General features: G+C 31.2%; 2 protein-coding genes across 2 annotated transcripts; both read left to right on the forward strand.

The window, feature by feature from the left end:
* The first annotated feature begins 153 nt into the window (after window positions 1–153).
* LOC111712946 (histone acetyltransferase KAT2A) lies at window positions 154–10,966 on the forward strand. Its single transcript, XM_023487708.1, has 14 exons — window positions 154–1,234; window positions 2,452–2,510; window positions 2,878–2,947; window positions 3,473–3,625; window positions 3,985–4,137; window positions 4,898–4,996; window positions 5,782–5,901; window positions 6,843–6,989; window positions 7,766–7,862; window positions 8,523–8,787; window positions 9,211–9,351; window positions 9,735–9,850; window positions 10,205–10,301; window positions 10,794–10,966. The coding sequence occupies exons 1-14, from the start codon at window positions 1,214–1,216 to the stop codon at window positions 10,957–10,959; spliced, it is 1,704 nt and encodes a 567-aa protein (XP_023343476.1). The 5' UTR covers window positions 154–1,213; the 3' UTR covers window positions 10,960–10,966.
* Window positions 10,967–11,598: 632 nt separating this feature from the next.
* Window positions 11,599–13,138, forward strand: LOC111712949 (protein Churchill). The gene is made up of 3 exons (XM_023487711.1): window positions 11,599–11,646; window positions 12,139–12,209; window positions 12,965–13,138. Exons 1-3 carry the CDS (start codon window positions 11,603–11,605, stop codon window positions 13,120–13,122), a joined length of 273 nt encoding a protein of 90 aa, XP_023343479.1. The 5' UTR covers window positions 11,599–11,602; the 3' UTR covers window positions 13,123–13,138.
* The last annotated feature ends 117 nt before the right edge of the window (window positions 13,139–13,255 follow it).

A 13,255-nucleotide genomic window follows, 5' to 3' on the forward strand; every position in this document is an offset into this window, starting at 1 on the left:
AGAATTCCCATTGTTACACGGTTCAGGAGGAACAATTTTAATATTGTTCGCTTCTTAGTGTTTAAGAAAGCTTATTCTTACACTGTTGGTGTAGAATTTTCATTCTTTAACGCTCAGACCGTGTAAAAATGGAAATTATTACACGGTCAGAGCGTGAAAGAATGTTTATTCTTACACGCTCCGAGCATTAAAGAATGGAAATTATTACACTAGTTGAAGAATATTTATTCCTAAACGCTCCTTATATTGATCTTTTCAACATAGATCCAATATTGATATTTACTTAATTATTTTGTACTTTTTTCTTTTACATTAATACATGCCAACTACCTTTTGATACTTTCACGATCTTTTTCATTTCATTTCATACTTTATAGCAACATTTGCTCACTTTCCTTTTTCTTTTATATTAAAACATGCAAACTTACCTTTTTCACTTAAGTAATACATGCTCTCTTACCTTTTCATGCTTATTTACCTTTTTCGTTTTTTGAATTATTGATATACCTTAATTCAGGAATGTCCATTTTAATTTTAACCCTAGAGTGTTTAATTAACATTTTCTGACCTTTCCCCAAAAAATGAACCATGCACTTGAAGTCTTCCATTGGACATTTTCATCAAACTACCGAGTCTCAAATCATATTTATCTCCACTTTTGGGAAGATTTAGGATCTAATATCCAATGATTTCTTCTGTACAAATGAAAGCACGATTTTGTTCAGTAGATTAAGACAATCCATTACTATACCTTCTCCCCATCTAAAAAACTCAGAGCACATTCAACATGCTATATTTAAATGTAGTATCAACTTGAAAAAAAAACAAGCATATGCATTAGAAATTGGTTAAACAACAAAGTAAACTAAGGAATCAATCACACCACATGCATTAGATGCATTACTTTCAAACTAAGAACCAATTTTTACTTATAAAATGGTTTTAACATTTTAGCATTGAACATTAGAAAAATAAAAACAGTGATAGTCAGAACAAGAGCATAAAACTTATTTTCAACCGTTCATCACGTTCATTATTTCTTGGGTATTTACTCATGGAACCTCACAAATATTATATAATATTAACCTTAATATGTGAACATTATGTACCATTGAATAAAAAATTATCTGTGACAAAATGAATTAAAAACCCTAGACACTGATGAAGAATTTATTTTCAGATTGTAGTACAATGATATTCTAGAACTTCTAACATGAGTGCTGAAGCAACGGAGGTAATTTATTTGTAATTTGTAAATTGTAATTCCCCTTTTTGTGCTTTCCGAAAACAGGAACCTTAATCTCATCCCATTTAATCTTTTTTTAAATAATGTTTTATTAGAGAGAAAAAATTGCCTACTATACAGGATTATACTTTTGTATGTGATATTTATATTGTATAAATTTTAATCTTCGTGTAATAAATGATTTGATTTGATTTGAGGATAAGAGTAATATTGTAAGGATAAGAATGATATTGTACAGGATAAAAATAAGTACAGGATAGGAAAAATATCCTACAGGATAAGAATAATATTGTACAGGATAGGAATAATATTGTACAGGATAAGAATAATATTGTACAGGATAAGAATAATATTGTACAGGATAAGAATACTGTTGTACAGGATAGGAATAATATTGTACAGGATAAGAATGACATTGTACAGGATAAGAATAATATTGTACAGAATAAGAATGATATTGTACTGGATAAGAATAATATTGTATAGGATAGGAATAATATTAAGAATAAGAATAATATTGTACAGGATAAGAATAATAATGTACAGAATAAGAATGATATTGTACACTGTACAGGATAAGAAAAATATTGTACAGGGTAACAATAATATTGTACAGGATGAGAATAATATTGTACAGCATAAGAATAATATTGTACGGTATAAGAATAATATTGTACAGGATCAGAATAATATTGTACAGAATAAGAATAATATTGTACAGGATAAGAATAACATTGTACAGAATAGGAATAACTTTGTTCAGGATAAGGTTAACATTGTTCAGGATAAGAATATTTTTGTACAGGATAAGAATAATTTTGTACAGAATAAGACAAATATTGTACAGAATAAGAATAATATTTGGCCAGAATAAGAATATTATTGTAAAGAATAATAAGAATATTGTACAGAATAAAAATAATATTGTACAGGATAAGAAAAACATTGTACATGATAAGAAAAACATTGTACAGAATATGAATAATATTGTACAGGATAAGAATAACATTGTACAGAATATGAATAACTTTGTTCAAGATAAGAATAACATTGTTCAGGATAAGATTAATTTTGTACAGAATAAGAAAAATATTGTACAGAATAAGAATAATATTGGACCAGAATAAGAATAATATTGTACAGAATAAAAATAATATTGTATAGGATAAGAATAATATTGTACAGGATAAGATAATAATGTATAGGATAAGAAAGATGATCCTTCGCGCCAGAAACAGAGTAACCTTCAGCGTATTCAACTACGGTATGTGCACTATTATATAAACCGAAAATTCTATTAAATGCTATGCAATTTTATCTATTATATGTTGCATTTGTGCAATATTGTGCAATATACATATTTATTTTATGTTACGTTTGTAAACAGATTGCACATTTGTATATATTTTAATGTAAACTAACTCATAAAATTAAACTCGATGGAAAATCTAAATTGAAAAAATCTATATTATCTCAGGTATGTATGGTCCCAAATAATGTGAAATTAAAACATTCGTCAGTTCAATCTTTGACTTATAAACTTGCTAAATAGTTTGTACTGTCTAAGGGGTTTATTATGGGGTTCTTTATAGAGTCCTTTCTTAATACGTAATATATTATTATATAAATAGAAAACAATCTGTTCGTGGCTGGCCGTCTGACAAGAAGATAGAGAAACTTGGAATTTACTCGTCTTGTAAGGTCGGTTTCTAGAATGATTTCTATTTAAATCCACTGCTTTGGATCTATTTCAATTGATACAGATTCGAATGCGGATTTTAAAAAATAAATCCGGATTTCCTTAGTTTTGATCATTTCTGTTACCAATTCTTTAGTTTACCATTCAATGATTTGGAAGTCTCTAATATCTCTTTGGTGACACTAAAAATGTGTGTTTTTGTTTTTTATTTGAAATTTTGTCACGTGAAATCTGCATATTTTTTAGGATCCGGATCCAGGGAGCTATTGGATCTGAGTCCGAATTTAATGAAGTTGAGCCGCGTCTTAAATCCTCCAAAAACCGGGTTCAGTTGAGCGCTGGCTTGAATATTGAAACATGGAATATAATCTAAAGTGGAACCAACCATATATGAGCTGGGTCTCAAATTTAAGCCGCGGCTCAAATTCTTTAAATTCGGCCTCTGGATCCTTAATATTACAATGGGAGAACCCTGATTTCTACATTGTGTTAATTAAAAATATGTTAGTCCTATTTATAATGTTAAGGCTGATGAGGAATGCAAATGTAACGGTTGGAAGAATCCAAACCCGCCGCCGAACCCGCCGAAACCTGATGCACCCGCCTTGGTCTCATCTCTCGAGGATTTATGCCGAGGTTGCAATCATAAACTAGGCGATCATGTCTCACATTTAGAGAAGGTAACAGGGCCGGGTGTATGTACAAATTATATTCATTTATAGAAAATTAAATAGATTTTTGGGTATGAGAAACAGTTTATTTAAGAAGGGGCATGCCCAATTCACAACCGCAGCCGTTAAAAGTTTTCCTAAGATAAAATGGATAAAAATATGTTCGGTTTTATATCTGAAAATTTGTAATATCTTATCGAGACTTCTCTATGAAAGGGGTTGCGGATTTTTTTGCAGCAAAGACAAATTATTTAATTTAAAGAACTTAACACGATTTGGAAAGGGTACAAATGTGTTCCTAGAATGCTATTTGAAATTACGTCTCTTTTTTCTTTAATCTTCAATCTTTTACTTTTAATTTTACTAAGGTGGGTGAGGAGGAGTTGGATCGACTGCTTGGTATAGTTGTAGACGTGGAGAATCTTTTCATGTGTGTTCACAAGGTTTATACTTTAGTAATTCTTTATCCACATAAATCACATGTTTACATCGAAACAAAATTTTTTCATTCAACTTTAGAGGTTGGCACTATTTTGATATCGAGATTAATGCTTGGTCTCGATCTTTTAATTTACGAAACCGATACCCAAATTCTTAGAAACCTTATTTTATGCAATTTTTCTTAAAACCGATCAATCAATATTTAATTTAAATAGAAAACAACAGCTAGAAAAAAGTTTTGAGAGGGGGGGGGATTTATGAAATATTTGTTATATTGTTAAATTTTTTTTTCTCGCTTAGATACCATTTTTGGGATTACAAAAGCAATTCTGCATTTTGTATCTAAACCACTTTATATTCTCGACATTTTTAACATGTTCATCAAAGCTATTCTTATTATTATTATTATTATTATTATAGTCTGGCCTACAGATTTCACGTTTGTTTTAGAATTGAATTTTAATATCCCCCAAATAGATTGTCTAGTACAATAGATGGCAACATAGAATTTGTGCACTCTTAGTACAGCTGTATTCTTTCGTCACAAGTGTCAACTGTTTGATGTGTCTGACCAAATTATCAATTATAGTGATGATAAAGTGCTTATCTTACAGTGAAATAAGTGCAAATTTGTGTTCTTTATTTTCTGTTATTTTTCACTTTTTTTATTTAGTCTTGGAAAACATGTCAATCAATGGGAGAACATGTTGTTTTCCTTGTTATATTTGACACTTGAGACGTCGTGTATAATTGGTCCATTTCTCTGCTGCCACCTATTGTACTTGATAATCTATTTGGTATCCCCTAAGTTTGTGTGACTTTAACTGTACTGGAGTGTAGGTAGAGGGCCCGCTAGGCAAACCTCCGTATGAGAAACCAAGTATTGCTAAGGGTGTTACTAACTTTGTTCTTCATAGGTTCACACACCTTCCTCCAAAGGTAGGGGTTACTCAGGGGCGTATACAGGAATTTTTTAGGGGGGGGGGGTCGAATGTTATGGGTTTAACCTTCTATAGACAAATACAATTTTTTAATTTTTAATTTTTTACTTAATGTAATATAAAACAAAATAAAAATGTGGTTATCTTGAAAATTATGCCAATTATTTCATCAATCGATCGATCCATTAATAAATCAGTCAATACATCACTTATTTCATCAACCAAGATCGACGATCCACCTATCAATCATTCAATCTATCAATCTATCTATTAATCTATCTATCAATCTATCCATCAATCTATCTATCTATCAATCTATCTATTAATCAATCTATCAATCTATCAATTTATCTTTCAATTTATCTATATCTATCAATCTAAATATCAATCTATCTATCAATCTACCTATCAATCTATCTATCAATCTATCTATCAATCTATCTATCAATATATCTATCAATCTATCTATCAATCTATCTATCAATCTATCTATCAATATATCTATCAATCTATCTATCAATCTATCTATAAATCTATCTATCAATCTATCTATCTATCAATCTATCTGTCAATCTACCTATCAATCTACCTATCAATCTACCTATCTATCTATCAATCTATCTATCTATCTATCTTTCTATCTATCTATCTATCAATCTATCTATCAATCTATCTATCAATCTACCTATCAATCTATCTATCAATCTATCTATCAATCTACCTATCAATCTATCTATCGATTTATTAACCTATCTGTCAATCAATCAATCATGTTTTGTCTAGGAATGGCAGATGATGTATGATCTAGCAAAGATGTTCCTTCACTGCCTGAACCACTGGAAGCTCGAGACTCCCACCGCCAGAAAGCAGCACATGTCCCAGGAGGAACTCTCAGCTTACAAGGTTGGAGCTTGCCCTTGACCTCAGGGGTTGGTGCAAATATTTTTTGGCTATAGGGTCGGAATAATTTTGATATCTCCCCCTGAGTTTTAATAAATGAAAAGTAAGCTTTTATAATACATAATGATTCTATAGAGTTTTGATACCCTTAAAAATTTGCATACTCCTTGTGCTTTTTAGCATAAATATATACCATATTTAGTCATTTTTGTGTATTGGCTTAGTCAATGGTTAAGAGAAATAAGACTTAGTTTCTAATTCGAGGACAATCGCTAGTTGATGAGAAAATGTCTTTTTAATCCATACTCAGTTGGTCGTCAAGTTTGTAGATTTTACCATTTAATTGTATGCGCTAAATGATATTTGTTCGTTGGGACAGGCAACTCTTTTCATTTTGTTTTCATACTTCCCCCCTAAAATTTATTTGTTTTCCCCTGAACATATTTTGGAATATTTACAATTCAGCGAATAAAAAAGGGGAAGATAGGAAATTAATGATTTTTAAAGAAAATATACACCCCTGAGTTAGAAATAGGAAATTTAGGATTTTTTATAGAAAATAAACACCCCTCAGTTAGAAATAGGAAATTAATGTTTTATATAGAAAATATACACCCCTGAGTTAGAAACAGGAAATTAATGTTTTATATAGAAAATAAACACCCCTGAGTTAGAAATAGGAAATTAATGATTTTTTAAGAAAATATACACCCCTGAGTTAGAAAAAGGAAATTAATTGATTTTTCAAGAAAATATATACCCCTGAGTTAGAAACAGGAAATTAATGTTTTATATAGAAAATAAACACCTTTGAGTTAGAAATAGGAAATTAATGATTTTTCAAGAAAATATACACCCCTGAGTTAGAAATAGGAAATTAATTGATTTTTCAAGAAAATATACACCCCTGAGGTAGAACTCTGCCTTGTATTGATATTGTTTAGGTAAACTACACCCGTTGGTTGTGTTTCTGTCATGTTCCTGCATTTTGTGATTCTCTTCCACACTTTGATACAACGCTTATCTTCGGCCGGACATTCATCAAATCCGTCTTCCTCACCATGAGGAAACAACTGCTAGACAAATTCAAGGAAACTAACTCTCAAATAAGAACTCAATCTATATATTACTTCTCTTGTCTGTCTGTTTCTTTGTAACCGATAAACTTCAAAACGGCTGAACTGATCGGGCCCAAATTTTGTGTGGGACCTCACATGATTTGCGATTATTTAATTTTATTTATTTTATAAAGTGGAGAAAATATGTGGAGTGAAAACTTGAAAAGGTTTATTGTACTGGGTGTCCCAATATTAATAAAGTGAAGACTTTTATATCGTCTTCGATCCATTCTGAATTTTGTTAAGAATACAATTATTGCAGTATTCCAGTTTAAACATACAATATCGTAAACGCCAGGTCTTGAGATTTCCAAAATGTGGTCTACCATTTTTGTATCTTCAAAATTGAAGGAGATATTGCAAAAATTTGTACAAATTTTAATTTTATTATCTAAAATCTTCGTCAATTTTTAAGACACAAGAAAGGTAGACCACTTAATGAAAAGCTCGTAACCCTCGTTACGCTTTCTTTGCCATGCATTAACCATCAGAAATCAAAGACGTCTCTGAATTCCCATATTTATTAGGACACCCTGTATAGTGAGACCCATGGAAAAAGGAAGACGACTGATAGACTCAACTTAACATTTTAAATAGTCCCATGAAATTGAAACACTCTTATCAAGTTGATTGATTTGAGCTACGGGTAAAACTAATTGCTTAAATATAATCAAAAATACATAAAAGTTCCTTTCTATTCCATAGTTTTATTGGTCCCATTGCAATATTTTGAGAGTTATGATTTGAAGGCTGAGAAGGATAAAATGCCTCCAGAGAAAAGAACTTTGGTTCTCACACACTTCCCTAGATTTCTTACTCTTCTAGAGGAGGAGATATATAATCCTAGTAGGTTTCATTCATTCATTAATCCTTTCATCCTTTCATTTATTTGTCCTTTCGTTATTTTATTCCATTCTTTTCACTTGCTTTATTGTCTGCATTTATTTTATGCTGATTCGCTTCGTCTATATAATTTTCTTAATTCTGTAAATCGCTTAATTAATATCCTTCGTGTCATAACCTTCATTATTTTCTTCTTTCTTCATTCAGTTTCTGTGTTTTTTTCTTTTTCATTGGCTTCATTTGTTTCATTTTTTATATTTTATTCCCTCTTTCACTAGTTTCATTTTGTTTCATTGGATTTTATTATTTCATTTGTTTCATTACCTTCATTACCTTCATGATTTTCTTCTTGTTTCAGTCCGTTTCTGTTTTATTTTTGTTTTATTTGTTTCATTTGCTTCATTTGTCTCATTTGCTTCATTTGTCTCAATTGCTTCATTTGCTTCATTTACTTCATTTGCTTCTTTGTTTCATTCTTTTCTTTTTTCATTTGGTTTTTTCGCTTCATTTGTTATATTTTTTTATTTGTGTCATTTGTTTTATTCAACGTTTTTATTCAGTGCGTTTTCACATTTCACTAATCACCATTAGAATTACGTTTTTAATTTTTTAGATTTTACTCTCCGCGATGTTTGAATTTATTTTTTAAAATTAAAACTTTAGGCTCTCCGATCTGGGATCCTGAATTTAACGGTAAAACCCCCGCCCATGTTATCGCCGCCGCCCAGGCCCAAGCCGAGGTTTCTACTGCCGCCGCCGCTCTTGGGAAAAAGAGGCCGCACGACGATGACAGCAAGGAGCCGGAAGCGAAACGGCGACGATCAGAGGACGAGAATTTGGACGAGGCCGTCGGTGAGATTGTGTCGATCATCGAAGACTCGAAAAGGATGCTTGGTCCACAATCCATGTTTCCAGAACATGCTCCCAGGTAAATCCTTAGATACACAGTAACCATTTTGCAGCAAAAACTTTGTTGCAGAAGAAATAAAGGAGGATGGGGTGACATTTTTGTCCTTTTTATCCGGGTTCTATTTCTGAAGTACATAGTATTCAAATATATAATTATATTAACTATACCATATTAGCTGGCATACTAGGCGTTGCCTAGGTTAAAGAATAACATTTTAAAGCCTATATAATCTCCCATGGGTTGCCTTAAAATATTCAGTCTATTTGGGTCACCCGTTTGGCCAGCTATAAAAAGTAATAGTGGTCTTTTTCTTCAGATTATTCAAAGGGTGTTTGGTTTATTTGTGAATGGATCGAATGCTTGGTCGATTTATTGATTGATTGATTGATTGATTGATTGATTGATTGATTGATTGATTGATGTTTAAATCTTTCGTTAAAGAGACGAAGCAGCTAAAATAGAAGAGAAGAAAGGTCTGATAGAATTCCACTGTGTTGCGAACAGTTTGACAGAGAAGGTTCCTAAACAGACCATGCTCTGGCTGATAGCTCTACAGAATGTGTTTTCTCATCAGCTACCCAGGTATATCTATCTATCTTTCTATCTATCTAATTATCTGGCTGATAGCTTTACGGAATGTGTTTTCTCATCAGCTACCCATGTACATCTATCTATCTATCTATGTATCAATCTATCTATGTATCAATCTATCTATTTATCTATCTATTTATCTATCTATCTATCTATCTATCTATCTATCTATCTATCTATCTAAATATCTGGCTGATAGTTTACAGAATGTGTTTTCTCATCAGCTACCCAGGTATAGTTATCTATCTATCTATCTATCTGTCTATTTATCTATCTATCTATCTATTTATCTATCTATCTATCTTTTTATCTATCTTTATATCTATCTATCTTTTCCACTATTTTTCTATCTATTTATCTTCAATGTATTCTAGGATGCCTAAGGAGTATATAACGAGGCTTGTCTTCGATCCTAAACATAAAACCTTGGCTCTAGTTAAGAATGGGAAACCCATCGGAGGAATATGCTTTAGGATGTTCCCATCACAAGGTTAGTTCCCATCATAAGGTAAGTTCCCATCACAAGGTTATTTTTCCAACACAAGTCTAGTTTCCATTACAAGTTTAGTTCCCATCACAAGGTTAATTCCCATCAAAAGTTTAGTTACTATAACAATGCTAGTTCCCATCACAAGGTTAATTCCCATCAACAGTTTAGTTACAATAACAATGCTAGTTCCAATCACAAGGTTAATTCCCATCAAAAGTTTAGTTCCCATAACAATGCTAGTTCCCATCACAAGGTTAGTTCCCATCACAAGGCTAGTTCCCATCCCAAATTTGTATCCAATCACAATTAGAAATTCTGAAGAAAAAAAACGTAATTTTACATTCAACGTTTCAGGGTTTTCTGAGATAGTGTTCTGTGCTGTGACGAGTAATGAACAGGTTAAAGGATATGGAACACATCTCATGAACCATCTTAAGGATTACCATATTAGGTGACAATTTATAGATTTTTTAAATAAGTGATTTATTTATTTATTTGTTGATCGATTTATTGATTTCTTAATTAAACTAGCTGAAGTGCCCGGCGATTCTCGTTAAATCAAGAACACACTTAAAAAAATTATATGGATAAAACATTGTTAGATTTTCTGATAAAAGGAATTGTAAGCGTAATTTTAAATGGCCCTTCATGCAAAGATAGCAATGCCCGATTCACAACAGTAGCCTTTAAACCTTCATCTCATCAACGTGGAAGATATTGTCGTTTTTCTAGGTTTAAAAGGGTTAAATTTTTGTTATGTTTCTTACAGTAGAAAATATCTTACAGAAGAAATTATTAAAATACTTGATCAGACAAAGCTTTTAGAGGTACAGTTGTGAATCAGGCATTACCATGAGGGTCACTTTTAACAATGCTTTCAGTTTCATTAGAAACCAATTTATTTGATTGATAGAATAATTATTTAATTGTAACTAATGCATAGAAACGGCATACTACACTTCTTGACGTTTGCTGATGAGTTTGCTGTTGGATATTTCAAGAAGCAAGGATTTAGTAAGGAACTCAAACTCCCTAAATCTGTGTACGGTGGATATATCAAGGTAAGGTTAAAAAACGTATTTTTCAAAAATTTTGTTTGTCTTAATTGATAAAAATATTTGCGATGATCGTGAATATTTTTTATTTTTGGAAAAATATATGATTATAAAAAGTACTTACGTGGACGGAATATTGATAGTTATAGACAANTATTTGAGAATTGATTATCAGTTATAAAACTAAATATTTGTTCTAGAATTGATTATTTGTTTCATTAAAATTGATGATTGATTTGATTGATTAATTGATCAGGGAGGATTTCTGATCCCAGACTGGGAATCTATCCAAGTTCTTCAACCTGATGATCTAGGAACTTAGAAGCAAATCATTAACAACAGAACCTATTACTTGCCTAAAACTCTAATATCTAATTCCTTCACATTCGCAACCTGATGTCCCAAACTTTCCCAAAATCTTTTAAACCTTGAAAAACGACCATATCTTTTACATTGTTATTCAGATAAAGGTCTCCAGGGTAACGTTTCAAAGGGGGGGGGGGTCACTTATGCTTATAAGCCTTTTTAACTAAATTAAATAATTTGTTTGATCTAAAATTTAACCCATTTAGATATGTTCCAAATTTATTTTAAAGCACTAAAATTTTTCTTTTCTTGTTGTTGTATGTAAACCTCTAATTTTAGAATTTGTTCATTTAATTGTCAAGTTTGGTAACGATAAAATATTTCAGATACAATGTGCAAGGACTGTGTGAAACGACCCTTTCCAGACAGGGGTAGGTAGGAATTTCAGAAATTGAGTTTTGTAAAATAAAAAAACGTATTAATTAATTTTTTCAGTTTCAATTTTTGAAAAAGAAATTTTAAAATTATTATTTAAAAACGGCGTTTTTCTTCAGGGCTGGATCAGCCCTGAAGAAAAGTGGATCCGGATACTGGTCATTTTTTATAAGATTTCATGAATTTTGGAGTAAAAGAAGTAGTTTCAAGTTTTTGTTCTTTTTTGTCTTAGTTCAATGCTAAAACTTTTCAGAGAAGGACATTTTAATAGAGAGTCTTCTTCAACAGTTAAAATTTGAATTTTGAGAACAAAATTTTTTTTTTTTACAGTTTTTGGTTGATATTTTGTGCCATGGATCCGGATTCGGATCCTGGAATCCGGATCCAGGAAGCCAAAATGTTGCAGATTCTACGGATCCGAATCCTGATGACTGCTTATTAGGATTAAAGACAGAAATATAAGTTTATAAATGATAATTCAATTCATTCTAGTTTTTGTTTGGAGAATGGTGCTTACCTTGTTAACCTACAGAACTGCTCTAAATGCTTGAAATTAGATCCAGGTTAAACAGAATGATTAAATTCTTATATATCCCTGTTATTTGGATTTTTTTTTACTTGATAAACTTGTGATTTAAATAGACTGTATTGTAAGCGTAATTACAGGTGACCCGTTGTGCAAAGATGGCTATGCACGATTTTCAACAGCCTAATAGCTTTGTCTGAAATCAATATTGTTTGTTTATAAAATCTGTTTATTTTCATTTGTGGTTTCTTTGCAAAAGTAACCCGCGCAATTCTTGCTTATGATAAACAATGGAGAAATTCATAGAAATAAACACTTTTCTAGTCAGAAAAACGACGTTATCTTTCACATTTTTGATCAGGTAAAGGTCTTAAGCCTTAAGGGTACCGTTCTAAATCGGGTATGCTATCTTTCCATGGGGGGTCACTTGAAATACGCTTTACAGTCCAAGATTTTTCTTCTCCACTCAACGTTATCATTTTAGTCGTTAAAATTTGAAAACCTCATTTAGCCACTAGTTGGTAACTTTGCTCTTTAAGGAGTTAATGATTAGAAAGCAAAAATCTAAGTGATCTTGATGATTTTATAAAAAAAATGTCAAATATTTTTTTTTCTGTATTAAAGAAAACTTTAGAACTGGTGCAAGGTGGATTTGAGCATTTTTATCAATAACGTGTCAAATAGTTTCACCCATAGTGATCCTCAATTTATAAGTTATTGCAGTAAATGTCAAGTTTAATCAATGAAGCTAAGCTTTATCCTCTGAAATGTTTTGACCTCTGACTGATTCAGGATTGGAAAACTATGGAAGATCAGTTGGTGAAGAGGATGAAAGAGAAGATATAGAGTACAATCATATTTGTAAGCAATGCAATCATGTGATTTCTCAACATAAGGTTAGAATTGTGTACTTTTTAATTTTTATATTATTTAGCGTTAGCCTTGAGTGATTGATCTTGATATGCAATGCGGGGACTTCTTAATTATATATATTTAATGGTATATTATGCTTAAGAAGAAAATGTAATAATCAAAATTATTGTTATAATATTAAAAGAAAAACCGTGGCATAATTTTGATTAT

Source organism: Eurytemora carolleeae, unplaced genomic scaffold, assembly GCF_000591075.1.
Source record: "Eurytemora carolleeae unplaced genomic scaffold, Eaff_2.0 scaffold997, whole genome shotgun sequence".
NCBI lineage: Eukaryota > Metazoa > Arthropoda > Copepoda > Calanoida > Temoridae > Eurytemora > Eurytemora carolleeae.